At 31.9% G+C, this 27370-nt stretch overlaps 12 protein-coding genes across 12 annotated transcripts; 4 read left to right on the forward strand and 8 right to left on the reverse strand.

The window, feature by feature from the left end:
• Nucleotides 1-378: 378 nt before the first annotated feature.
• On the reverse strand, nucleotides 379-666 carry DFA_07363 (uncharacterized protein; the record flags this gene model as incomplete). The annotated part of the gene is made up of 1 exon (XM_004367166.1): nucleotides 379-666. One exon carries the CDS (start codon nucleotides 664-666, stop codon nucleotides 379-381), a length of 288 nt encoding a protein of 95 aa, XP_004367223.1.
• A 633-nt stretch (nucleotides 667-1299) lies between these two features.
• On the reverse strand, nucleotides 1300-3361 carry DFA_07364 (uncharacterized protein; the record flags this gene model as incomplete). The annotated part of the gene is made up of 2 exons (XM_004367167.1): nucleotides 1300-3155; nucleotides 3247-3361. The coding sequence occupies 2 exons, from the start codon at nucleotides 3359-3361 to the stop codon at nucleotides 1300-1302; spliced, it is 1971 nt and encodes a 656-aa protein (XP_004367224.1).
• A 1105-nt stretch (nucleotides 3362-4466) lies between these two features.
• On the forward strand, nucleotides 4467-10780 carry med12 (putative mediator complex subunit 12; the record flags this gene model as incomplete). The annotated part of the gene is made up of 10 exons (XM_004367168.1): nucleotides 4467-4934; nucleotides 4999-5115; nucleotides 5187-5423; nucleotides 5487-6671; nucleotides 6734-7281; nucleotides 7603-7918; nucleotides 8009-8220; nucleotides 8289-8580; nucleotides 8654-9912; nucleotides 9991-10780. 10 exons carry the CDS (start codon nucleotides 4467-4469, stop codon nucleotides 10778-10780), a joined length of 5424 nt encoding a protein of 1807 aa, XP_004367225.1.
• Nucleotides 10781-11476: 696 nt separating this feature from the next.
• sapA1 (saposin A) lies at nucleotides 11477-12239 on the forward strand (the record flags this gene model as incomplete). The annotated part of the gene is made up of 2 exons (XM_004367169.1): nucleotides 11477-11654; nucleotides 11761-12239. The coding sequence occupies 2 exons, from the start codon at nucleotides 11477-11479 to the stop codon at nucleotides 12237-12239; spliced, it is 657 nt and encodes a 218-aa protein (XP_004367226.1).
• Nucleotides 12240-12710: 471 nt separating this feature from the next.
• Nucleotides 12711-13215, reverse strand: DFA_07367 (uncharacterized protein; the record flags this gene model as incomplete). The annotated part of the gene is made up of 2 exons (XM_004367170.1): nucleotides 12711-12917; nucleotides 13021-13215. 2 exons carry the CDS (start codon nucleotides 13213-13215, stop codon nucleotides 12711-12713), a joined length of 402 nt encoding a protein of 133 aa, XP_004367227.1.
• Nucleotides 13216-13527: 312 nt separating this feature from the next.
• On the reverse strand, nucleotides 13528-18145 carry DFA_07368 (uncharacterized protein; the record flags this gene model as incomplete). The annotated part of the gene is made up of 7 exons (XM_004367171.1): nucleotides 13528-14044; nucleotides 14119-14543; nucleotides 14627-15625; nucleotides 16675-17308; nucleotides 17391-17533; nucleotides 17601-17794; nucleotides 17881-18145. The coding sequence occupies 7 exons, from the start codon at nucleotides 18143-18145 to the stop codon at nucleotides 13528-13530; spliced, it is 3177 nt and encodes a 1058-aa protein (XP_004367228.1).
• A 105-nt stretch (nucleotides 18146-18250) lies between these two features.
• Nucleotides 18251-19149, forward strand: vps24 (SNF7 family protein; the record flags this gene model as incomplete). The annotated part of the gene is made up of 4 exons (XM_004367172.1): nucleotides 18251-18261; nucleotides 18292-18322; nucleotides 18450-18531; nucleotides 18629-19149. 4 exons carry the CDS (start codon nucleotides 18251-18253, stop codon nucleotides 19147-19149), a joined length of 645 nt encoding a protein of 214 aa, XP_004367229.1.
• A 503-nt stretch (nucleotides 19150-19652) lies between these two features.
• DFA_07370 (uncharacterized protein) lies at nucleotides 19653-21727 on the reverse strand (the record flags this gene model as incomplete). The annotated part of the gene is made up of 5 exons (XM_004367173.1): nucleotides 19653-19695; nucleotides 20461-20530; nucleotides 21009-21043; nucleotides 21164-21249; nucleotides 21722-21727. The coding sequence occupies 5 exons, from the start codon at nucleotides 21725-21727 to the stop codon at nucleotides 19653-19655; spliced, it is 240 nt and encodes a 79-aa protein (XP_004367230.1).
• Nucleotides 21728-21844: 117 nt separating this feature from the next.
• DFA_07371 (flocculin) lies at nucleotides 21845-23013 on the forward strand (the record flags this gene model as incomplete). Its single annotated transcript, XM_004367174.1, has 2 exons — nucleotides 21845-21928; nucleotides 22000-23013. 2 exons carry the CDS (start codon nucleotides 21845-21847, stop codon nucleotides 23011-23013), a joined length of 1098 nt encoding a protein of 365 aa, XP_004367231.1.
• Nucleotides 23014-23388: 375 nt separating this feature from the next.
• Nucleotides 23389-25044, reverse strand: DFA_07372 (uncharacterized protein; the record flags this gene model as incomplete). Its single annotated transcript, XM_004367175.1, has 1 exon — nucleotides 23389-25044. One exon carries the CDS (start codon nucleotides 25042-25044, stop codon nucleotides 23389-23391), a length of 1656 nt encoding a protein of 551 aa, XP_004367232.1.
• Nucleotides 25045-25920: 876 nt separating this feature from the next.
• Nucleotides 25921-26329, reverse strand: DFA_07373 (uncharacterized protein; the record flags this gene model as incomplete). The annotated part of the gene is made up of 2 exons (XM_004367176.1): nucleotides 25921-26006; nucleotides 26074-26329. 2 exons carry the CDS (start codon nucleotides 26327-26329, stop codon nucleotides 25921-25923), a joined length of 342 nt encoding a protein of 113 aa, XP_004367233.1.
• Nucleotides 26330-26745: 416 nt separating this feature from the next.
• On the reverse strand, nucleotides 26746-27173 carry DFA_07374 (uncharacterized protein; the record flags this gene model as incomplete). Its single annotated transcript, XM_004367177.1, has 2 exons — nucleotides 26746-26831; nucleotides 26912-27173. The coding sequence occupies 2 exons, from the start codon at nucleotides 27171-27173 to the stop codon at nucleotides 26746-26748; spliced, it is 348 nt and encodes a 115-aa protein (XP_004367234.1).
• Between the last annotated feature and the right edge of the window lie 197 nt (nucleotides 27174-27370).

A 27370-nucleotide genomic window follows, 5' to 3' on the forward strand; every position in this document is an offset into this window, starting at 1 on the left:
ATAGATATATGGAAATAGATGTTATTAAAGATAAAAGGGGAAAGAAGAATCTGCATTGTTTTTGTTAAAAAAAAAAGGGATTTGATTTTATTACAAAAAGATATTCTATAGTTATTGTCGCATTCATACTACGATTAAAAGCAATATGATTAAGATTTCATTATGATTATTGATTATTATTATTTGTTTGTTTGTTTGTTTGTTTGTTGTTTTATATATATACAAAAAAAAAAAAAAGAGGAGTGAGGGAGGTTATAAAGAAGAGTGTTTAGTTTAGTGTTTTTTTTAGTTTTTTTTTTGTTTTAATTAAACTATGGCTTGGCTAGAACGGACTCTGTCTTTATCTCTTTCTCTCTCTCTCTCTCTCTTCTTGTCTGTTTAGAAGAAGTGGTGGTGACCGTGATGGTGACCGTGGTGGTGGTGACCAGTTTCATAGATGACGGTTGGTGGATAGACCATTGGCGAGACCATTGGGGCAATTGGAGCCATTGGTGAGATCATTGGGGCGACCATTGGTGGAGCAACCATTGGAGCCATCATTGGAGGTGGGTACATGACTGGTGGAACCATTGGAGCGACCATTGGGGCGACCATTGGTTGAACGTACATTGGTGCAGCGTAACCACTGTGATGATGATGACCGTGATGATGATGATGATGACCCATTTTTAGTGATTATATATATATGTTAGAGTTTATAAAAAAAATATAGAGATTTATAAAAGTGTAAAAAGTATTATAACTGTGTATTATTACTAGTAAAAAAGAATAGTGTTACTTGTGAGATGAAATTAAAGAGAGAGTAAAAAACAGTTGTTTTATGCGTAACTGATGCGAAAATTGCAAAAAAAAAAAGAAATTGAAAAAGTCAGAATCCCTCCCATTCTCTGATTTTTGAAAATTAAACACAAATTTTTTCCTCCAAGTCCACGACGACACCTCAGCAACTGGACAAACCAAGATTTGTTGTTTTTTTGGTGATCTGTTTTGTTGTACCGAAAAATCTTGATCTATAGATATTTCAAGACTTTTTTAATAATATTATTATTAATATAGTCATATTGATATATTTTTTTTTGTTTATGTTATTTATTTGTTTAAGTATTTTTATTTTTGTTTTTTTTTTTTGTAATTTTTTTTTAAAATGTTGAAGTTGTTGGATATTATGATTATTTTTCCCATTATTATTATTATTTGTTATCTATCTATAGTCTAGTTATTATTATTAATTTTGTTTTTTTATAAAATTCGTACGATTATTTGATTGTTTGATTTGATTTTTTTTTAATTTTTATGTTTTTAAGCACTTTCTTTAGAAGGAACAGTAGTACTACCACCAGTAGTATTTGATTTTTGATAATTTGTAGATTTGTTTTGTTGATTTGATCTATTATTGTAACTGTTGAATCTTCTATTTCCACCTCTACCACCACGGCCATTGTTAAAAGAACGTACAGAGGCGACACCAAAGGTTTCTTGGTCGAGTTTTCTTTGATCGTAAAGTGAAGTCTTTGGTTTGTTATTGTTGCTAGCCTTGTCCAATGATTCACATGAAATGTTATCAAAAAAGTTGGATGGTGTATAAGATGTTGAAAGACTAATTGATTGTACACCATTTCCAAGTAATTCATCTTCTTGATCAGATGATGATGATTGATCATTGTTATTCTCTACAACTGGTTCTGGAGTAGTAACAGTAGTGGTAGATGTAGGGTTACCCAATTCTTCGGCCAACTTTTCCTTGTTGAAACGTGAATTTGATTCTTCAAAGTTGAATTCTTCCAATGATTCTTTCTTTTGTGGAATTGGTTTCTTGTGATATCCCTTATTTGGAGCACCACCTTGGCTAGTTGTACCAGTGGTTTGATTATTGGTATGGTGACTAGTAGTAGTAGTAGTAGTTCCATTATTATTATTATTATTATTATTATATCTCTTGTTTACGTGATCTCTTCTTGGTTGATGTGGCTTATTATTATTATCTAAAGTGGTTGTACCATTTTGTTGTTGTTGTTGTTGATGTTGTGGTCTGTTATTATTGTTATTATTGTTATTATAATTATTTTGTCTTCTATTATTATTGTATGGTGGTCTTGACGATGATTGTTCGTGATGATTGTTTTGATTATTGTTGTTGTGGGTGGTAGATACAAGGGCTGGTGGTGGTGTTGGAAGTGATGCAACTGGATTTGGTTGAGTGGCAGCAGCAACAACAGAGGCAGCAGTGACTGGGACAGGTGCGGGCACAGAGAGGATTGGTGCTGGAACGCCTGGGGCTGGAGCAACTCCGACAGTCTTGGTAGTGGCTGGAGTGGTAGTAGTTATCGTGGTAGTGGCAGCAGGTGTAGTAGTGGTTGTAGTAGTAGTCGATCCAGTTGGAGTAGTAGAAGAAGCAGGTGCAGCTGGTGAATTTTGTACAACTTGTGGTTGTTGTGGTTGACTTTGTTGTTGTTGACCTTGTTGACCTCCTTGTTGTGGTTGTTGACCTGGTTGTGGTTGTTGACCTGGTGGCATTTTAAAGAAACCTTGTGGAGGTTGACCCATTGGATTGTTTTGTTGTGGTGGGTATCCGTAGGGTGGGAAGCCATAGCCCATGTTAAAGTATGGGTTGTACATTGGAGGATATCCTTGTTGTGGGAATCCACCTGGTGGAGGGGGTGGCATACCGTATTGGGGGAAGTTTCCATATGGGTTCATGAATCCTCCATGGCCACCTGGCATACCGCCCATGTGTGGTGGTTGACCAAATCCAGGTGCTCCACCTGCTGCTGCTGGGCCACCATTTGGTGCGTTGTTGGATGGAGTGGTAGCAGATAAAGAAGAGGAAGAGGAAGGGGTAGAAGCAGCTGGATTAGAGGGAGCAGCAGCTTGCTTGGAAGAGGAGGAAGAGGGGTTTGGTGTTGGGATGGTTGGTACAGCAGTGACTGCAGTTGGAGTTGGGATGGAAGTAGCAGCTGCAGCTGGTGTAGAAGAGGAGGAGGTGGAGGAGGTGTTGTTTCCAGCAGTTGATGGTGTTGAACCTGGGGTAGTGGTGGCTGGTGCTTCGTAAACACTTAGATCGCTAATATCTCCACTCTTAAAGACAATAAAATCAAATATTTCATTTGATGGTGCAATAAAGGGACCTGCTCTATCCTCTGTACCATATGATTTCACTAATGATGTTATTCAACAAATACTAAAAGTCAGTAAATCATGATCAACCAATAAAAATAATAATGACCACATTCTATTGATTGTTCTTACCATTTTTCAAAGCAATAGTGTTATCATTTGGATCGATTGTGTATAATACACCTTCATATTTGATTTGTTTCTTTGTAATCAAAACAATCTTTGATCCAATAAATTGAGTAGACATGTTGTTGTTGTTCTCTGCTGCTACTGTTGTTATTATCTATCTTTTCGATTACAAAACTACTAATTATTACTTATTCTTCTTATCTTCTTTATCTTTATATAAAACTACAATCAAAGATTTCTTTCTTCTTTCTTTCTTTCTTGACAACTAAATTTATCTTGACTTGTCGTTGTCTCTATCTATATATCTATCAATGTCTATAAATATATCTATATATCTTGATGAAAGGATGAAATGATTGATGAATGGTTGTTAAATGGGGGATGCAGTAAAAGGAGGGTTAGAGATGAGATGTAATAATAAACAAAAATAAAGAAAAAAGAGAGAGAAGGAAGGCTTGGTTGAACCTCAAAAAAAAATAAAAAAAATTGAAAAAAATTGGGTTTGTTTGGAGCCCTCCTCAAACGGAATAAAAAAAAAAAAAAGGTTGAGTTATTAATTAATTAATCCAACACAACTATAACTACTATAGTATTATTATTATTTATTAATAAAACTATTAAAAGTTAAAAAAGAATATTCATTGGATTAAAACCAAAATATTTTAAAATTTAAATTGAATAGTAATAAATAAATTATTGAATCGACTGGTTTGGTTGGACTCCACAGTTTTTATCTTACATTTTATTATCAATATATTTTTATACAACTAAAGATTGATATTTGTGATTTAATTTCTGTCTTTCAAAAAAAAGAACCAAATAATAATAAATGTACTTGAAAATTTTTTGACAACAACCAAAAATTATCTCTTTTTTTTTTTTGCTTTTATTTGTTTCAAATATATTATACTAGAGAGAGAGATAGAGATAAAAAAAGGAAGAAAGAAAGGAGGCAATCTTTAGAATAGAGTTTAATCATCAGATATATTAGTTGGATGATACATTAAGTTAATTAATCGATCTTTCTTTTTTCATCTTCATCTTCATCTTCTTCATTCATTCTTTGTTGTTCAAGTACATATAAATATAAAGTATACGACAGTGAGTGATAATAATATTTGTAAAAGAGCATGTAAACACTTCACATTGTTCTTTGTTTCTTTTATTTTTGGATCAATATCAATCAATCAATATATCTCAAGAAGAATCATCATTACATTAAAATGAATCCGCATCAACAACAACAACAACACAAGACAATGATGTTTCCTGGTGGAGCTATTCCACAACAACAACAGCAGCAGCAACAACAGCAACAACAACAGCAACATCAACACCGAGTACAACAATTACAGCAAATGCAAATACAACAAATGCAACAGCAACAACAACAACAACAGCATATGCAACAACTTCAAATGCAACAACAACAAATGCAACAACAACAACAGCAACAGCAACAACAAATGCAACAACAACAACAACCAAATAGAGGGATGGGATTCCATCCTTCATTTTCATCATCTTCATCATTGTCACGTTTGAAACGATATGAACTCCAACGACCTGATAAAAAGGATTTAGGGCCTGGACTTGGCCCACCCGAATTCTATCCGCTCGATGAACATGCCAAAGAAGAAAAATTAACAAACGAATATATTGTTGGTGGTTTTGCTGAAACTATTGTTGATGTAAATAGAAATATATATAGAAGAGATGATTGGATATTGATATTAACCCTTTAATTTGATTTAGGATGAATTTCGAACATCATCAGGTGAATTTAAAGCAAGTGATATTTCAAAATTAAAAGATAGATTATTACAAGGAGTTTATGAAGTTGAATGGAAAAAGAATTCTTGTCCTAGAAGAGTAAGAAAGAATAAGAAAAAAAAAGAATCATTTTTTATAAACTAATTTACTTTTTTAATTTATTTTTCTAGACTGCACCAGTAAAGGAAAGATCAAACAAAAGACATGTACCAGAACAAAGTGCATACTCGATATCACTTCGAGAGGCATGGGTAAACAAATTAAAAGAAACCAATGAGCCATTACAAAAACTAGCAGCGGCAGTTCCACACGGATACAAAAGTGATCAATTGATTAAAATGTTTTTAGAGTTTCATATTCCTGTTTTACGTGCAACTTGGTATACTAAAATTGTTTATGGTAATTTGGTAAGTAAAAAGAAGAAACAAATGAAATAGTATACTTTTATTCATTCCTTTTCTTTTTTTTAGCCAAAACATAAAGTAATAGAACCATCAAATGATTGGACAAAGACAATATTACAAAATTATTTTGCATTGATTAGAATTGTATCGATAGAATCTGAAAAGAAACAATCTATATTTAATGGATTATTGTATGTAGAGAGATTGTTGCGGTGGAACTATCACGAAGGTTTGCTCAACAGGGATACAATGTTGACAATGATGATTGATCATCTAAACGAAGCATCAAAGCCCGACGATGGAGCCATTGTAGCATCGATGATTCTTAGCTACACCGACTTGATGATTCAATCGACGACACTGTCATCAAAATTTCTAACAAAATGTTACGAAAGATTGGTTAGAATTACTTCCCCATCGACCGCACCCCCACCACCATCTCTATCAAATAATCCAATCATGGGAACTAAACATCAACAACTACAACAGCAACAACAACAACAACAACAACAACTATCATCCCTACCTCCTCAACCACAACAAAATCCGCTATCTTTTCACGAACTATCTCCTCCCAATCAAAAATGTTTTACTTTACTTTGTACGATTACAAAGCATGTGGCTATTGCTCTACCCGATGTTTTCATGTCGTTTAAATATTTCAAAGAATTAAAATTATTTGTTTGGCCAAGCAATAATAATAACATAAATAATAATAACATAAATGATACTACTACTACAACAAATGGAATAATTCAAAATTCATCACCATCAAGTCCAACATCATCCATTTCTTCATCTTCATCGTTGGACTTAAATATTTCTTCTCCTTTATCACCTCCATCTTTACATTTCTTAAAATTATCAATATCACCAGAAACTAAATTTTTAAAGAGATATAATACAGAACAATCATTTCAATTTAATAATATTAATAATAATAATAATAGTAATAATAGTAATAATAGTAATAATAATAATAATATATTATTAGATTATTCAGATTTAATCAATTTATTGGATAAATTTACAACAACCAATTATAATTTATATTCATTGTATAATGATATATTTGGTGAACATTTATCAATGGATGAAGATAGACAGAAATTATTATTAATTTGTGAATGGGCATCAACTTCATGTCGTAAATTTACTTTTATTCACCAAGCTGCTGCTTCTTTATTAAAAATTTATGAATTAAATTTAATTTCAAAATTTAATAATAACAATAATAATAATAATTTAAATGTATGTAAAAAAAAGAAATATAATAATAATAATAATATATCTTACTTACTTTTTTTATTTAGCCATTACAAAATTTATTAGTAAATTTTTTAGAAATATTTAAACCAAAGAAAAATGAATTTTATAGTATTTGTTATTTCTTTTCAGAGTTGACAAGAATAGGAGTATTTTCACAAAATTCATATGCTAGATATCTCATTTCAAGAGGTATATTGGATAATGGATGTGGTGATTGTTTTCTATCAAATCATCAGCAACCACCAACATTATTACAACAACAGAATAATCAAGGTTATCATAAATATTATCTAAGAGAATTTCCAATATTTAATAGTAATGATGTACCTACGGCAGCAACACATCAACAAAGAAATCAAAGAAGATCGATACTTTTCTCTTCTCATATTCAGTCTCAAGAAAATGTACAAATGGAGACTGTCAGAGAAGCAATCAAACAATTTATACTAGACACCAATACCAACCTCAAACATCAAGAAGACCAAAAACAACAAGTCCTATCAAAACTTGTTCAATTATCATTTTATTGTCAAACTTCTCTAATTGAATGGTTATCTTTATGTATAAGATTACATTTTAATCAAACTTTACAGTAAGTCAAAAAACAAAAAAAACAAAAAAAGCAATATAAAACTAATTATTTTTTATTTTTCTTTTCTGTTTTTAGGGCAATATCAAATAATAGTAATTGTAATAATATTAATACATTTTTCAAAGGATTTAATCAATTAACGATTCCAATGACCGAATTTTATATATCAAAATGTTTTTATTTAATGGAATCGATCAAGAGTTTTAGTTCAATGGTTCAGTGTTTGATTATTTTTTGGCAAAATTTTTCAAGCATCAAACCACTACACCGATTCATTTTCTACAAGACCTATCATCTCGAAATATCATTCATTTCTTGTAGAAAGATGGATATCCTCTTGGATACACTTTTTGAACAAGGTTGTAAAAAGATCTCTCCTCTTTCAACCTCTTCCTCTTCAACTCTTTCTACTCCAATGGATCTTGATCAAAATGATCCATCAACTCCTAGCAATAGTAGTAGCAGTAGTAGTAGTTCACTTTTATCATCACCATCCCTATGTGACTATTATCTATCACATTTATTGGGAAAATATTCTTCCATCAAATCATTTGAATCTTGGATTCAAAAACAAAATCAACAATTACCACAATATTCAAATTATTTATCTTTAATCTTATCATTAAAATCAAATTTGGTAAGAAGAGAAAACAAAAACAAAAAACAAAAAACAAAAAATAGTTTTAATATTAATATTTATTTATTTATTTATTTTTTTATATTTTAGAATTTTGATGAATCAATGTCTGATAAATTAGAATTAAAAGAATTTAATAATAATTTATTAAATAATTTAAAAGACTCGGATGAATCTATTTCAAATTCAATTCAAGAATTGAAACAATTTGTTCAACAAAAACAATCACATCATAATTTTAATCATCAAGATATTTGTACAGAGGTTATCAATTTAATATTTTTAATTAATCTTGAAAAAATGTAAGTAATCAAAGAAAAAAAGATAAATAATTATTGAATCATTTATTTATTAATTTTTTTTTTTTTAGAGAACAAAATGAATTTTCAAATCAAATGATATTATCATTATTTTTATCAAATTTGACAATTGAATATCCAATTGAAGGTATTCAACATCAAACATTATTTTGTAAATTATTAAAGGATCATTTGGTATCTGTAATTCACTCTACAAAATCTTTGGTAGATTTGACGAGATCTCTCGATTCTTTAATCCCACTTTTAGCATCTCTCATCATCTCTTTGTATATAGACCCAAATACAATCATTTTACAATCAATAATACCCTTATTAAAATCAATTTTATTTGATAATCCAAATGTAAAACAAATAGAAAAAGAAAAGGAATAGAAAAAAAAGATCTATTACTAATTATTTTTAAAATTTTATTTAGGTTCAACATTTATGGTATTTAATTAAGATGATACAATCATTATTATTTGATAGTTCATTATCAGGTGTAATAACAGAATTTAGATTAACATTGTCACAATATTATGGTGGTGACAAGGTAGAGACTTTATCTGTACTATTTCCATATATTTGTAAACTCTATGACTATTTTGAAAAGTTGTCAGATTCTAAAAAGAAAACCGGTGGAAATGTTTCAGATGATGATGGTTCTATTATAACAATGGTTCAACAAATTTTAAAGTCGATTCTAGAAGATTCAGATTTTAAATATCCATTCTTGTATGACTCTCAAAAACATATACTATCAATCAAACAAATGAATTTGGATCCCGTCACATGTCGTTACTTGTTTAATACGATTTGGCAAAATAATCAACTAAAGTATCAACAACAAGATCAACAACCAACAGAATTGATTTATATTTGTACAAATTATGAACGACTTCGATTGGATAATGTAATCAACTATTCCTATCAAGTGATCAACAATACACTATCCAACTCTTTCAATTGCTATTGGTATATACAACTATCTTATATTGAACTACAATTATTGTTGGATGAATGGCAATTGCTACCGCCAATCAATTCGACACCTCCTGTTCGATCACCAAACCAGTCACCCATCATCACCTCGCAACAACAACAGCAAATATCAATGGTCAGCTCGAACGGATCAGTCCCCACCAACTCGTTGGCTCTTCCGCTTAGTATCCCCAGTGCCAACAACTCTCCAACCGACCCATCTAGCAATGGACCCGAGTCTATCATCACCCAATTCATTCTATGTCACTTTGAATTGAATCGTGGTTGGGAAAAGATCTTTCTCTATGAAAAGTTGTTCCTCCGTCTACCACAAAGCGCTAGAAACGAGTTGATAAAGTTGACCACTGTTATTATGGAGTCACAGTATAGAGAGGATTCATTTGAGTCTCCTGAAACCAAACTCTACCTCTTTTCTCATATTCTCTCCAACTTGCCCGTTAGAAAGAGACCAACTACCATTGACAACAAGGACAAGGGTAATACCAAATACGATGAACAACTCCTTCAAGAATCATTTACAGAATTGATCATCAATATTTTGCTATCCTACGATTCTTCAAGTCCTCATCTACAAACTTTTGTTCTATCTCTATTGAAACAATTGAATCAATTTTTAAATTATACTCAAGTTTATGATGCTGTAAATATTGCTCCATCTCTAATAGAATCAATTTTAAATTCTTTATCAATGAGGTAAGAGAAAAAATAGAAAAAAAAATAGAAAAAGAAAAAAAGATACCAGGATTATTAAACGTTTTTTTATTTTTATAGAATATCATTTTTATTACCATTAATTAATACTATTAAATTATTTAAAACTGCATGTAAATTGGAGGAAATATCAATTACATTGTTAACATTATTGTCACGTAGTATTATTCAATCAGATGAAGAATATGATTTCTTTAATTCAATCTTGACAATATTGGATTTATTATTGTCTGATAAATATGATCAACCAGAAATTGCTAAATCAACCACAGCAACAACAACAACAAACCAACAACAGCAACAACAACAGAAAAGAAAATTGTATGAACATTACCAAAAGATCAAATCATTGTTCCCAGTATACTATCAAAACAAGATTGAAAAGCAAATCTCTTTCCTATTACAAGTTAATCTTTCCTCTTCTGTTTATCAAATCATTTTACCTCCAACACTTCAAACAGTTCAAAATTTACAACAACAACAAATTCAACAACAACAACAAAATTATAATACAACACCAACTCTAAAGCCTCAAGACATTAGACCAAATGTCATTCCAATGGATCCTTGGTCTTTGCTTGAGGATTATGCCGATACACCTCTATCACCATCAACCTTTGGAGGTGTAAGAATGGAACGTAAAGATTTGACTTATATTAAATCATCATTTCCTTCAAAATCAACAGAAATCTCTGGTGCTGCTCCTATGGATATAAGTAGCTCAACATCATCGACGGTCAGTAAAAAGAGAAATAATGAAGGAAATCAAAACTCTCCAAACATTGGTTCAACATCACCACAAACAACAGCCGCCAATCAACAACAAATAAAAAAGACTAGAGCTCTTTAAAATTTGAATCAAAAAAAATAATCAAAATAATAATAATTTTTTTACAAACGTTTGGGTTATTACTACTCTACTCTCGCGCCGATAAATTTTACGGTTAGTTGGGATTTACGATGGTTTGTTGGATTTATTATTAGTTTTACGATTGTTGGTTGGTCATAGTAGGGTCCACTGGGAAAAATTAATTCTCTACTTTGTATGGCCTGTTTAATTTTCGATTTTTTTTTCACGATTGATTTTGTAAAAACAGATACCAGGATCAGTTTTTTTGCGAGCTATCTGACCTAGACGTTTCCTTTTTCGATTTTTTTGTTTAATGTTTGGCCACTAGACTTTAACATTTTTCAAAACCCCTACCCATCACTATGGTAATGGGTTAGTTTTTTTATTTTGTCATTTAAAAACGAGCTGTTTAGAAAATCGCTAAATGATGGTTGGATTTTTCCGCACTTTGAAAACCAGTGAAATTAGCGACATCATCTGACCGAGACTGATGCAAATCTACGAAAGGTCACAATAAATTTAAAAAGAAAATAAACCAGGTATTACCAATCAGAAAAATAATTAAATATTTTGTTTTTTGTTCATTCTGGTCCTATAAATACTGGCCAGTGTCACAGTTTTAAAAAATCATCCCACTCTCTTTTATATAATCAAATAATACACAGTATTACTAGTACCAGTAATATCATCAACACTATGAAATTCTTAGTTCTCTTTACCATCTTGGCTTTGGTCTTTTCTGCCACCTCTGCCACCATCCAAAAGCAACCACAAGTTGGCAATGCTGCCTGCGATATGTGCGAGTACCTCGTCCACACTGCTGAAGATTTGGTCTTCCAAAACATGTCCAACACTCAAGTTACCCGTTATCTCCGTATGTTTTGAAAAAAAACAAAAAAAAAAGTGGAAAAAAAGTAATTTAACCAATCAATATTAATTCTAACCTTTTGTTTTAATTTATTTTTTCTACTCTCTAATAGAAACTGCTTGCAAGATTCTCCCAACCAAATACGCTGGTCTCTGTGAAGTTATGGTTGAGCAATATGCTTCCCAAATCATCAAGAAGGTTCTCGAATTCGAAACTCCAGCTGTTGTCTGCCAACAAATCCAAATCTGCGGTGGCCAAAAGGAAGTTGAACCAATCGTCAAGACTCCAGCCGTAGAATCTGTTCAAAATCTCGGACATCACCACCACCATCATCATTTTAACCCCCTTAAGAAATTCGAATGCAAAGCCTGCGACTACGCCGTGAAGCACATCGAATCCCACGTAATGAGAGGTGAAGCCATCCATGATATTGAAAGAGCCGTCGATCTTGAATGCGACCGTTTCGATATCCATGAAGCCATCCACATTTGCAAGAAGGTTGTCCATGAATCAATCAACAAGATCGTCGAACACCTCCTCAAACATGAGTCCCCAGAGAGAGTCTGTAAAGAGCAAGTCCATATGTGCTAAACAATTAATTGTAAATAATTTTTAGCTCTTTTTTTTTAATAACAACAAACAAATAAAACCATCAAAAATATGGTTTACTAAATCTATATAAATTAAAATAAATATCTAATAGTATGTATTTTTAAATCAAATCAATTTCATCAACCAAATATTATTATTAAACAATTAATACCATTAATTTATATCTTTTTTTTGTATGGCGCACTTGGAAAGTTTTTTTTTGTAAACCATTTTTCCCAAAGGGGCTCACTGAGAAGAGCTTTAAAACTCACTTGGTTGTTTCTATCAATAATGATTGGTTTCCCATCCTTATTATTATTATTATATTATGTATTATCCATGCCACTGTGATCTCTTTTTGTTTGTTTTTTTCTTTTTAAAAAAATTGATTTGTTTATTATCTATCTACAATGTAATAAAACTAACCACTAGGTAATATATGTCGGCGTTGTGTATTGTTGTTGGTTTAGTTTAGTTTTGTTGTTGTTGTTCTCCTTCTACTGCTGCTTCTGTTGGTTCAGTAGTTTCAGTCTTCTTTTCAGCCTTTTGGAATTCGTATGGGAAGGTGGTCCATTTTCTTTGCAAGATATCCATAACCTTTCTCTCTCTTTCGTCTGTCTTTCCTCCCCATGTTAAAATACCATATGCTGCTCCTCTTAGTGATGTTGTACGACCACCCTAAACATATATAAATGATAGTTATTATGTTAGTTGTATGATCTATCCATCCACACATCGTGATTGATGTGTGTGTAATCATCCATTACTACTATGATCATACAGAATTCTTTGTAAATCTAACTCTAGTAACTGTCCAATATGACTCTCTTTCTGGCCAAAGGGTCTTGGTTAGACGATGACCAACACCTTGATCTGGGAGACCAAAGCAAACATCCAAAAAGTTTCTTCCTTTTGATTGTTCTTTTGTGATTCTCTTAAAGATGTTTTGTACTGCTTGACTGGTTGGTGCTGACATCTTCTACTACTATTAACTACTCTTCTATAAGTCTGATGATACAATACAGATATTAAACGATGATCGTTTGCAATGAATGAACAAAATTCAAAAAAATCATTAAAAAAAAAAACGAATGATCACCCGAATGCATTGAGTGATTGCACTTATATTATACTTATTCATTCGTCTATATTGTTTTAGTTTGTTGTTATATGTCTCTCTCTTTCAATCTAGATCATTAGAGAGAGAAAGAGAGAGAGAGACAAAAAAAGAAATGATTTATTACAATTTTAAAAAAAAAAAACAAATGTTTGGTTGTTAAGAGTTTAGTTATCGAATGGTAATAGGAGGTAATCCTTGTGGTCGGTAAAGTGGAGGTGGAGGAGGTGGAAGAGGTGGTGCCATGAGAACTGGTGGAACGACTAGTTCAACCGGATCTTCTTCTACTACTACTACTACTTCATCTTCTACTTCTAATTCTTCTTCTAATAATTCTTCTATTGGTTCATCAATTGGTGCATCTAATGGTTTTGGATTATCAACTCTGATGGGAACCATCTTTCTAATTTTCTTCATACCCGATTTGTTCTTGTAGTGTTTGTATGCTAGGTGAATGCCAAATGGAATAGCACCCAATACAATGGCTGGTGGTGCAACAACCACACAACCTACTCCAATCAATATACCCAACCCAATCTTTTTGGCTATTCTTCGACCTCGATGTCTTCTATTATTTCCATTATTATAAATGTAGTCATAGTATGGCTGACCAATTGGTTTTTGAAATCTTGGTCCATGAATATGTGTTGTCATATTATGATCATGTGGATCTAAACAATAATAACAACTAAACATATAAATAAAAAATAAAAATTAATTAATATCTCTTTTTCTCTTTTTGTTTCTATTTCTATTACTTACAATTGATGACCACAAGTACCACAACAAACATATTCACAACCTTGATCTTTAATTGTCAAGATACCACATTTTGGACAAGGTTTCATTTGACACTCTTCAATGTATTTGAGTGTTTTGAGATCGTCTTCGGTTAAACTTTCTTTTATCTTTTTTTGGTGTTCATCACAAGTCTCTTCGGGATGAGCAAAGGTAATGCAATCTGGACAAATCATGGCACCACATTCCAAATTGTCACATACCATAAAATTTGGTTTCTTTGACGATTCCTTTTCCTTTTCTTTTTCCTTTTCCTTTTTCTCTTCACGTACCAATGGATTACTACAGTTTAAACAAAAAACTATAGTACTACCAATTTGTATTGACTTGTCAATAATCGATCTAAATAATTCATATTTTTTATATACATGTGGATCTAATATTTTAACCTAAAATCAAAAAGAATTATTATTATTATTAGTTTCCCAAAGAACTCTATTATATTATATAATATATAGTTTTCGTAGCTTACAAGAATAGTTGTATTTGTCATTCTTAATCTACAAGATGGATTTGGACAATTTAAAGATTTTCCTTTATGCTTCCAAACCTCTTCGGTCAAATGTTGTTTGGCACATTCCAAACAATATTTATGCAGACATGAGAATTCAAAGGTGTTGTATACCTCGTCCAAACAAATAGGACATTCGAAAGATTCTTTGTTTCCCGTCTTGATGATTCCAGATCCTCTTTGAACCGGTGCCACTCTATTTCTCCATCTAACCACTGGTGGTGGAACATTATTGTTGACCAATATTGGTGGTTCTTGTTGTCCAACAACATAGATTGGATTATCATCAGAAAATAATTGAACCAATCCATATTGATCTTCTTGTTGATATCCATCAATATCGGCAATCGTTGTAACAGTCGTTGTTTGTACATGATTTAATTGTTGTCTTCTATTTTTTAATAATTCTTCAAATCTTGTACCTCTATCATATATATTAATATAATAATTATTATTATTATTATTATTATTATTCGTAGTAGTAGTAGTAGTAGTACTACTACTACTACTTATTGTAATACTATTATTATTTGTAGTTGTTGATATAGTAGTTTTCATATTTGTTATTTCTGGTTGTTGAGATGGTTCTTGTTTTTTTATTTGTGGATGGTGATGGTCATAACCCAATTCCCAATCAGTGTCACTCCAAGCATCTTCATCTTCATCTTCATCTTCGTCGTCATCATATCTTACTACCCTTCGTTCATTTACTAAATTGACGGACTGTCTGAGAATGCAAGTATGGGCTTCATGAAGAATCAAGTCCAACAATGCATTTGTCTTGGCTTGACTTGGCGGAGATGCAAGTGAAGGTGAGGAGGTAGTCATAGAGTTTGTATCATGATTATGATGATGGTGATGGTGATGATGACCACCATTATTATTATTAACTACCACAGTTGCCATTGCTTGAGATGACTGTTGATGATCAGAAGTTTCCAAATGCATTTGTAAAAAAGGCTGCAAATATTAAAACAATAATATTGAATTGCGATGATTGATTGAATGATTGAATGAATTTAGGATAATATAATCCAAAAGAGAGAAAGAGAGAGATAGTAGAGGTTCTATACAAAATGTTTCAATCTATCTATATTCACATTGATTGATTGATTGATAACTAACTATCCTCTTCCTTATCTTTCCTTTCTTCTTCCTTGTTTTGTACTTTTTAGCTGCTGTTGCTGAATATGCAAAGATAGGTTGCAACAACAAGAACAAATTAAAACAACAGAGTTGAACTGATTGTACTACTTCTACTTTTACTTTTACTACTACAACTACAACTACAACAGTAAGTAACAGTTAATAACTAAAATCAATTAACCAAAGTGGAGTTGGATTCACACACACGCGCTGATTGGGAGATGTGGGTGTGGTGTTGGTCGTGAGAGTGAGTGAAAGAAAGAAGCTAGCTCACTGGTTGATTGCTTGCTTGCTTGCTGCTGCTTCTGTTGCTGTTATAGGTGTGGTGCAACTCCTCTCAACTCAATTGTGATGATGGATGGGTGTGGGATGGGATAATTAATATATACAACTGGGGAGAGAAATTATAAATATTATGTACAGATAGATATATATAATATAAGCAAGTGTGATGCAAATAAAGGTAAGAAGTGATTAATCAAGACATTAAAGTAACTATATTGTTGGTTTGGTTTTGTTAAAGAGAAGCATGTTGAGGGTTTCCAAAGATAATGAGAGAGACACTCAACCTTTTAAATTTTGCTCTGTTTTGCTTGCGATGAATCACAGCAGAGGAAAATTTTTCCCTGAAAGGCAATTTTCTACTTTGATGGTTTAAAGTGTGTGTGTTTAAATTAAACTAGAGTAAGGAGGAAGGAAACAAACGCTGTTGTTTATGATGTGGTGGTGGAGTGATTGATTGATTGTTCTATTTTTGTTTGAAAATTCTTGTCATTTTTTGTCAATGAAACAATTTCTCTTCTCTAAAGAATGACTGGGCGTTTATTATTATCTTGGGCACTTGAATCAGTATCAGTATTTACCCAATAGGGTGATGAAATATTACTTGATGATTGATATTCATTTTCAATTTCTTTTAAAAGTTCATCTTCCTCTTCCTCTTCTTCTTTTCCTTCTTCCTCCTCTGGACCTCCTCCTGCAGAAGTTGTACTATTCTTTAAATTACTGTTACTCGATTGTTTTAATTTATCTTGTTCTTTTAAAAGTTCTAATTCCTTTTCCAATTCTTTATCCAAGTCTTCATCACTATCATAGGTTGTCGATTGTTGTTGAGTATGATCTTGTTGATTATCATCATCGTCGTCATCTACTACATCATCATCTATTATTAAATTTGAATTGATTGATAAATCCATAATGATATCTGATTCTTCAATTTTCAAACCATTCAATTCTTTTTGTAATTCTTTTTCCCATCTTCCAATTTCACTATCATCTTCATGATCATTATTTGTGATAGTTGTTGTAGTTATTTTCTTATTTACAGATTGATCACTATTATTATTATTATTATTATTGGTTGACAAAGATAAAGGTTGTGATTGTGGAGGTGGTGGTGGTGGAGGTAATTTCTTTTTGTTTGATATTATATTATATTCCTTTCTAACTTCCATTACTCTATAATACCAATTTTTCCAAAATTGTTCTTCTGATATACTATGATAAACAATCAAAAGAAAGAGATACAAATTAATTAATCATATGGTTGTTTTAAAAAATATTTTTCACAAATACATACAATCTTGGAACTAAAAGGAATCTAACTCTTTCCATATTCTTGTCATATTTTAAAGTTGATTTTGCAATTGCAATCAAGAAATCATCAAACTCTTGAGTATAATCTGAATCGATTGGAGGAGAATTCATAAATGTTTTTTTGCTCTAGAATAAAGAGCGTAGGTCGTTAGGGGAATGAATAGTTGTTTGAATATTATATCAATGTACAAACCATTTTAAGATCCAATATTCTATCAATGATTTGTTTCTCCGATTCCTTGTCATCCAATTCAAAATCCATCCATGGTGGCAATAATAATTCATCATCATTTGATTGTTTGTTTTGATCTTCTGATTCTTCTAATAATTTCTTTCTTTCTTCATCAATCTTTGTCATAACATTACTTGCAAATAAACTAAATTTAGCTAAATCATATTTATATATATCAAAATCAATATCAATATTCATTCGTTCGTTTCATTTGTATTTGTATTTGTATTTGTATGCATACATCCAATCTTTTTAAATGTATCTGTAGTTGCTGCAACATTTAATTTGTTCAATCCAGTAGTAGTAGTAGTAGTAGTAGTAGTAGTACCACCATCATTTGTATTTATATTAGTTGTTTCATTTACATTATTGATATTATTGATATTATTTTGTTGTTGATCAGTTGCTATTGTTGTTTCATTATTATTATTATTATTATTAGTTTCAGTATTATTATTATTGTTTGAGAATGTTGATAATAATGAATGCTTGAAACTAGAAAACATCTCGTTGATTGTTGTTGTCTATATGACAAAAGATATTTCTTATTCTTAAGAATTATTTGTGTATTATTATACTTTTAACTGATCCTTTGTTTTCAAGAGAGAAAGATGAATCAAAAGTTTTTACAAATTATTAATTAATATTTTAGTTTGTTTTTGCAAAGCTTCACAGTCAAAGAAGTAATAAGATTTATTTATATCTCTTCCTCTATACAACTACAACTACAACAACAACAACTTTTCTATACACTCATACTCTGTATACATATATATATAATAAACATAAAAGATGTTCTCATTTTTAAAGAAACCATCACCAGAGGAAATGGTAAAGAAATGGAAACGTGAACTAAGGAAAGAAGATAGAGGTTTAGATACTCAACTAAGAGGTAACTAAACAAATATAGATATAGATATTGATATACTTTATATATATATCTCTCTAACACTTTTTATCTTCTTCCTTCTTCATTCTTCTTCATTTAGCAATTGATATGCAAGAAAAGAAAACAATTAGAATGATAAAGGAAAGGGTAAAAGCAGGAGACCCAAAAAGTGCAAAGGTGTTGGCAAAGGAAGTTGTTGGAAGTCGTAGAGCAAAGGAGAGAATCTATACAGCAAAGGCACAGATGAACTCTGTGAGTTTGCAATTACAAAGCAATCTGGCAATGGCCAAGGTTGCTGGACATTTGGCAAAGTCGACAGAGGTGATGAAGTTTATGAACGACCTCGTCAAGCTCCCCGAATTGAGCAAGATCATGATGGCAATGGGTGCAGAGATGACCAAGGCCGGTATCATCGAGGAAATGATCACCGACGTCTTTGACAAGGACGATGAACTCGAAGAAGAGGCTGAACAAGAGGTGAACAAGATCATGGATGAAATCTTGATTCAAGGTCCAAAAGTATCAGACTCTTCTCTCGAAATACCAAAAGAAGAGGAAGAAAAGGTTGATGAAAAGGATGATGAAATCATGAATCGTCTCAAAGCATTAAAGACTGGTTAAACTTCAAAACAAAACAAATCACATAATTAATCAAATAATAATAATAATAATAATCATAATAATTAATAATAATAATAATTTATTGTAAATAATAATAATCTAAAACGCCAAATAATAATAATAATTATAATTATAAATTTAGCAAAGTCAAGTTTAATGTGATGGTTGAGAACACAACCCTAACCCCTAACCTATATACCTCAAAACACAAACTAACGATAACAACCATTTTTTTCTAAAAACAAAATAGATGATAATAATAATAATCTTCGTGTACAACTACAAAAATAAAACCATTTATTTTTAATTATAAATAATAATAATAATAAGAAATTAAAAGAATTTCAATTCAAATCAATTCAATCAACATAATATATTATCCCCAAAAAATTAAAGAGTATGTATGATCACACACATACACACAAGATAGATTATACATTTCCTATCTTTTCCAATGGTCAACCGTGGCGGTGAACAATTATCTATCTCTATCTTTTTGAATTTCAAGAATGATGATTTGGCGAATAACGATGTCTACTTTTTGATCTATTAAAACAGATTGGATTGGATTGGATTGGATTGCCACGACCATAAATGATATCATCATTTTAAGATTATCTTGTTTTCTACAACAACTCTAGTACGAGGATGATTAGTAGTGGTATTTTGGTTGAATTTACAAATGGAAATTAATACAAATTCCAATTACAAAAAAAAACAACTACTACATATTTGAATAGGCAGATAAATATATGATACTACTTGGTATAATACGTACGTACATTATGTTTTAGTTTAAACTCATAAGATTAAATAGATCAATTGGGACAAGATAAAACATGATTCCAATTTCATCTATCTGATTGTCCTTGTTAAGAGACCCTTTAAAAAAGACATTTAAATTGGTAAAAATCATATATTCATTCTATTCTATTCAATGATCTTTATGCTAACATGACCAAAATTATAATAACAAACCTACCCTATCTATGATCATCCAATGCATACTAAAATGTCAATAATAACTGACATTTAAATTGCTTGTTTTGATGGGTGTGGGTGTTCAAATTGTACAATCAAGTTGGTGGGGATGGATCAAAAAAGAGGGTGGGAGGTTGACCATAGTGATGATGAATGAATGATTTTCTCACTGTGATCACAGTGCTGTCATTATGGTAATGGGGTGGTTGGTACATTGATGATGGTTGTGGTGATGGTCAGTAGGGTAGGGTAGGGTTAGGGGGTTGGTTTGGGAAATTGATACAAAAAGACAGGAAGACATGTACCATGTATATGAAATGAAAGAAATACGCGCAAGAGTATGGAGCAGCTGGATGAGGGTTGGTGATCACCATTACAAATCTAGTTGCGTAGAGTGTATCTATTTATTATAATGAGTGAGTGATCTTTTGTTTGATTGAAAAGAGAGCTTTAAATAGTAAGAGAATGTGATTTTGATTATCAGCTCTAACATCACCAATAACCAACAACAATCACAATCAATCAATCAAATAGATTTGATATAAATAAATTTTATATTATTATTATTAATATTATTTTTAAACACATCAACAACAACAACCACAACAGATTAATTAAAAAGTGATATCATCCTTTATTTATTCTGATTCTTCATATAATATAGGTACGTATTTATATCATTCACCCCATTCTCCTTTGTTTTGTTTCCATTTATAAATCTGTATATCCATTCAATAACAACAACCACACATTCATTCAATTATTTCCCACCAACATCAATTCAAATACTCAAATTTATCCAACTTGTATTTCCATCTGTCCACCCAAGCTTGTTTCACACTTGTCTAGGTTTGGAAAATTGGTTTGTACTCTCTTACTTGTTCCACTCCCCCAGATTCCAACGATCATCATACTAATAATTAAAAACTTGATAAATTATTGTTATTAAATTAATTGAAATCAATCCATCCCACGAATCATCGACGTCAATAATAACAACAGAAGAATAGACAGTGTTGTTTCCATCATTTACTAGTCCTCTTCTTCCTCTTCCTCATTATAACCCCTTTCCAATATCCATCTCTCTCTCTCACCGGTGTCCTCCAACCCATGTGGATTCTATTTTTTTAATATTACATCACTCCTACTACTTTGTTGTTGTTGACACTCACACACTCTATCACACACACTTAACGAGTGACCAACCTAGATTAAAAGAAAGAGATATCGAAAGAAAGAATGGAAAAAGTAGATGAGAGGAGATGGCATTTGTACACGAGTTCACCAAATTTGAACAATTCATCATGTGTTATTCTTCTGTTCATAATAATACGATCGTATTATCAATAATAATCATCATCCCTGTCTCTTTCCATCTTAAATGCTCGGATTCCCAGTTGATCCAGTCGAATATAAAATCCATCATCATTTTTCTAAATCACAAATCATCAAACTCATTTACAAATTTAATTTTGGTATTTACAAATAATATTAATATTAAATAATCAAATAATCATCCATCATATTTCCCATTTGTATAATCATCAATTTAATACTTCCAACAACCCAAAAGAGAACCAATTAAATTAACAGTCATTTTAAATTAATTATTATTCTAGAAAATAATAATAGAAACAAAAAAAAAGACTTTTAGAAAGACCAATCATTTTATCATTATATCTAGTCCAACATTTAGAATTACCAAGAACCAAAAATGAAATTCATTTATTTTATCGCATTTGTATTATTAGTTATAGCATTTAATAGTGTGGCACCTACCCATGCAAAATCTAATCACGTAAGTATTATCAAAATCTTAATTTATGATTTGATTTATTGATTGAGAATTAACCTTTTATTTTGATACAGAAATTTGTTGATTATTATAAATCTGTAAAGGCATTGCAAGCAGATTCTTCAGAGGCTCCTCCACAAGGAAGTGGAGAACAAGGTGCTGGAAGTGGAGAAAAAGGTGCAAATAGTGAGGAACAACCAGCTGCTGGTAGTCAGGGATCTCAAGCTCCAGCCGGCAGCCAAGATGCACCAGCATCTTCAACCACTGGCAGCCAAGAACCAGCATCTTCAACCACTGGTAGTCAAGAACCAGCATCATCAACTACTGGTAGTCAAGAACCAGCATCTTCGACCACTGGTAGTCAAGAACCAGCATCTTCGACCACTGGTAGTCAAGAACCATCATCAACTACAACTGGATCAAGTCAAGAACCAGCATCTTCGACCACTGGTAGCCAAGAACCAGCATCATCAACTACTGGAGGTAGTCAAGACCCATCATCTACAACAACTGGAGAACCAGCCACCACAAGTGAACCAGCCTCTACAAGTGGGGCTGATCCAACTACCACCACTGGATCAGACCCATCTTCCACCTCGACTGGAACTGATCAATCTACCACTACTGGAGCCGACCCATCTACCACCTCAACAGGATCTGACCCATCATCATCTACCACTGGATCTGAACCATCTTCTACCACAACCTCAACTGGATCTGAACCATCCTCTACCACTTCTACAGGAACTGAACCATCATCCACAACCACAACTTCCAGCAGCACTGGATCCGAACCATCAACTACTACTGGAACTACAGCAGCTCCAGGAAGTTCAAATGATTCAAGTCAAGAAGTACCAACCTCAACTACCACTGCAGCTCCAACAACTACCGCTGCTGCTACTACTGCCACAACCACTAAACAATCAACCACTGGAAACAATCAATTAAGTTCTAGCCATGTTACTGGTGCTCCAACCACCTCTACTGACACTAACCACGACCAATCATCAGGTTTCGAATCAATCAAAGCATTCACATCTTCGACTCTTATTATTTTAACGATTTCAATCTTTTACATTTGTTGAAACAAAATCATTTAAAATATTTAATATTTTTCAATTAATTTGTAAAATTGTTTAGTACCAATATATATTTATACTACTATAGTAGTATTTGTAATATAATAATCGTTTTTTTATAATAATAATAGTACTCTCTCATTGAATGGTCTAGAATATCTACCACTTTGCAATCCATTCCTTTCATTTCCTTTCCTTTCATTTCTTGCCTACTCCCACACAATCAATACCACTTGTCTTTTTTTCCCAATTGATTATAAAGATCCAATTGGATTAAAAACAATTGTTTAAAATAATTCATTAATAAACCCCCAATAATTATCTATTATATAAAGTATTTTAAAACATATATATATATTAATCTTTTGTTTTTTTATCTATTTATTGTTTCTTATAATAAAATTTATATAAATTATTTTTAAAGTTGATTCGGTCAAATAGAAATGATTTTAAAGAAAAATCATAAAGTGAAATGGTGGTAGGGATACTCGACTGAATATCTGGTAAAGTTGGGTTTGACAATAGTCTATTATCAAAAGATAATAGTTGTTTATAATCCTCACAAGATAGAATAAGCGTTTTAATATTATTCGAGTTGTGCATTATAGTTGAAATATCAGTTGGACTTATAATTGTGGATGGTGTACCTCCATTAAATGGAGGTGAAAATCCTGGTATATTTGTACCACCAGTAGTATTATTATTATTATTATTATTATTATTATTATTATTATAGGATTGATTATTCAATGTTGTTGATATATTTATATTTGTGGATTGATTTCCACTTTGAAAATAAACATTTGGATTTAATTGAATTTGAAAGTTGGTAATGGTTTGGTAGAGTGAAAGTAGGTTGAAAAAGTGGGTTGGAGGAGGAAGAGTATCGGTGATACAATATTTAACCGACCGTAGGTGTGGATGGAGTGGTGGATAGGTTTGCGTAGTCGGTACAAAATATGTAGTAGAAATCTTTTCCAGATTGATAAAAGCATCCAAATAATTTGTATCCACATTTCTAAATGACCCACCCAACGATTGTATCATGTGTTTATCGGGTAGATGTTGATACAATTTTTTAATTCCCAAATACTTCCTTTTGTAACCTCGCGTGTCTGGTAGATACTTGTAAGTTGGTAGAATGATTTTGGTTAAATGTGGTCTGGCCAATCTTGATTGGATACGAGAAAAGAATTCAATGAGAATGGGGATGGTCTCTGTGATCATTAAATTCTCAAAATTAATTCTCTGCAGTCGTGGCACATCGGCAATACAACTAAGAATCTTTGGATTGGTTTGGAGTATCTTGGACGACATTGACACTGATCTGAGATTGGGAAAACATTCCAAAAACGATCGTAACTCTGCAAGAGTTGGGAATCCAGAATTAATTTCCATGCTAATCTTTGTGATGTTTGCCAAAACGTAGATATGGGTCATTGCACAAGACACTTCTCGTCGAGCATTTTCAAACACCTTTACAAATGCTTCATCGCATTCCAACGTTGTAATTGATTTCATCAAACAGAATGGATTGGATATATGGCTAAACACTTGTAGGTTTCCATCGTCTACTCGAGTCACACCAATTTTTTTACGCAAACCTACAAATCTACCTCTTAAAATGAGGTTGGTTGCCATATAGTAAAAGACCTGTCGATTGATAGTTGCCAATGAAAATAGCCATTTTAAATATTGTCTATTAAAGTCTTTAGTTGAATCTTTCCAAACAAGATCCAATATTCTATATATGATATTGTTGTACAGAGGAGAAGAAGAAGGTGGTTGATTAAAATCTTGAAATACACGTAATCTATTCATGTACTCTATACTAGCTGCCTTGTCTCGCTCAATTGATTGGATAATGTCCTCTCTTGACATGCCTACTCTGTACTTTATGGTATATCGTAAACATATTTCTTCAAGTTGATCTTTCTTCATTCCATTCATTTGCTCCAACGAAGGAAATTCTTGATGACCTTGCTGTCCAGTCTGTACAGACTGTATTATAGGTTCTTTTTTTCTTTTTCTAACCATGTTTGATAAATATATAAAAATATATATCTCTCTCACTCTATGTATATAAAAAAAAGAGAGAGAGAGAAAGAAAGAAAAAAAGAAGCCTTGCCTTGTTGATTTCAAAAGGTTCTTTTGTCATAAATAGTAAAGATTAGGGATGTAAATGGTTTGGTTGTTTTTTTTTTTCACATGGTTAAATCAAAGGTTTCGTGTCTATGCATGATTAATTAATTAAAATTAGAATGGGTAGAGCCTCCTCCCTCCACCCATACACAAACAAGGCTTAAAAGGGTTTCAAAGCCGCCACTCTATTTGTGTAAAAGCCCTCATCGATTCAATTTTTTTAAAACATACCCCCCCTCTGACGTCGAGAGGGAGGGTTGATAATGTAAAGATAAGATCTTTGGAACAGAAAAAAAGAATAAAAGATCGCTCGCCTTTGCGGTGTTTTGAGTTTTTAAATCTTTGCACGATTGAACCATGAAAAATCCTTCAGCGGAGTTTTCGTCCAAGCCTCCTAAGATGAATAAAAATCTTTGGTGGCTTACGTGATTAGCATAAAGGCCTTTTTCGTTTCTTTGTTTTTTCATAGATCGCTCATAATGGATGGAGTCACTGTGATGTCGACACTTTAGCTAAAACAAGATCACTCTTCTTTATTTCCAAGGATTCATTGCGCAATAAGGCTCATATTATTACGTACGACACAACCTCCGAAACACATTGAACCAATTGGATGGTTTACCAAGGATCCTCTATCAAGATCCACGAGATTGATTAATTGAAATCCTTCCAATAGAAAGTGTTGGATGGATGTTTATTTTTGTCGACAAAAATGTTACATTGATTTATTTTAATTTTAAAAAATAAATTAGGGTGTTTGGTTTGTTTAGTTTAGGCTCTGCAAGAGTTTGTTTTGTAACTCCAAACACAGTTTTCAATGGTACAATCAAATTCATTTTTAATTGATGAACAATGGACTAAACGTATGATGTTTACAGATAAAATTAATAAATATAATATTAATAATTAAAAAATTATACATACACTTTGAAAGTAAACATGAACTTGAAGCAGCTTCCCAAGAACAGCCACTTTCGATTTGACAAGAGTCAACATCAATCATTTTTTGGCAATGTTGGAGCTTGTAAATATGTTTGCATACTTTGCCATCCCAAAAGCAAGGTGGCTCCTCACCTGCACATGTGAGTGGGTTAACATACTTTGAACAATCTAGAGCATTTGTTGATGCTACAAATAATAATGCAAAAACTACAAGTAATACTGATAAGATAACTTTCATCTTTTTTTTTTTTATAGAAATAATAATAATAATAATCAATGAAAATAGAGTTCCGATTCTCAAAGCAATTGAGCAAACCCTAAAAAATAGCAAATATTAGTTGGTCGGGAAATGCGTGGACGCGGTTAAACCCGAAAAATCCCATGGCACTGAAAAGCCCGAATATATCATTGAGAAAAAGACAATCCCTGGTATTGAGCAGATGCGATCTGCTTGTTGTTCTCAACTTCTACCTTGATCAACTACGATAGTCTTGAAGAATGATCAAAGATGGTTTCACCTTTAGACAAATAGAAAAATGGTAAATCTCCACCTAACCCTAAATCCATGATGTTGAATATAACATAACCAATAGTATTAATCTTTTGATAATATACAGTCACATTGATTTAAAATTAGGGCAGTTAGAGTTTAGTTTAGGCACTGCAAGAGTTTTTTTTGTAACTCCAAACACAGTTTTCAATGGTACAATCAAATTCGTTTTTAATTGATGAACAATGGACTATTTTGATTAATTTTACAGACAGAGAGAAATGAATAAATATACAAATAATAATAATATAATATTATATCTAAACATACATTTTGCAAGTGTACATGAACTAGAGGCAGCTTCCCAAGCACAACCATTTCCTTTTTCACTTTGACAAGAGTCAACATCCACCATTTTTTGACAGTGTTGGAGCTTACGGTGAATTTGTAAGCACTTCTTTCCATTCCAGAAACAAGGTGGCTCATAGGCAGCACAAGTGAGTGGACTGTCCAACTTTGCACAATCGATAGCCAACGATGATGCTACAAATAATGCGAAAATAACAAGTAATACTGATAAGATAATCTTCATCTTTTTTTTTTTTTTAGGTAGGAAATAATGAAACTGTGGAGATCCCCGACTTATAATCAATGAAACTGTTGAGATCCCCGTTGAAAATAAAAAATAATTAAAATATATTTGGTCTTTTGACCTAAGATTTTTTGCGTGGGTTCGAAAATCCTGTGGTATCGAGCCCTCCGAAATAGTATCCCTGGTTGAACCAATGT

This window comes from Cavenderia fasciculata (assembly GCF_000203815.1).
Source record: "Cavenderia fasciculata unplaced genomic scaffold Scf_ET2XIPL01CNAVH-3, whole genome shotgun sequence".
Lineage (NCBI taxonomy): Eukaryota > Evosea > Eumycetozoa > Acytosteliales > Cavenderiaceae > Cavenderia > Cavenderia fasciculata.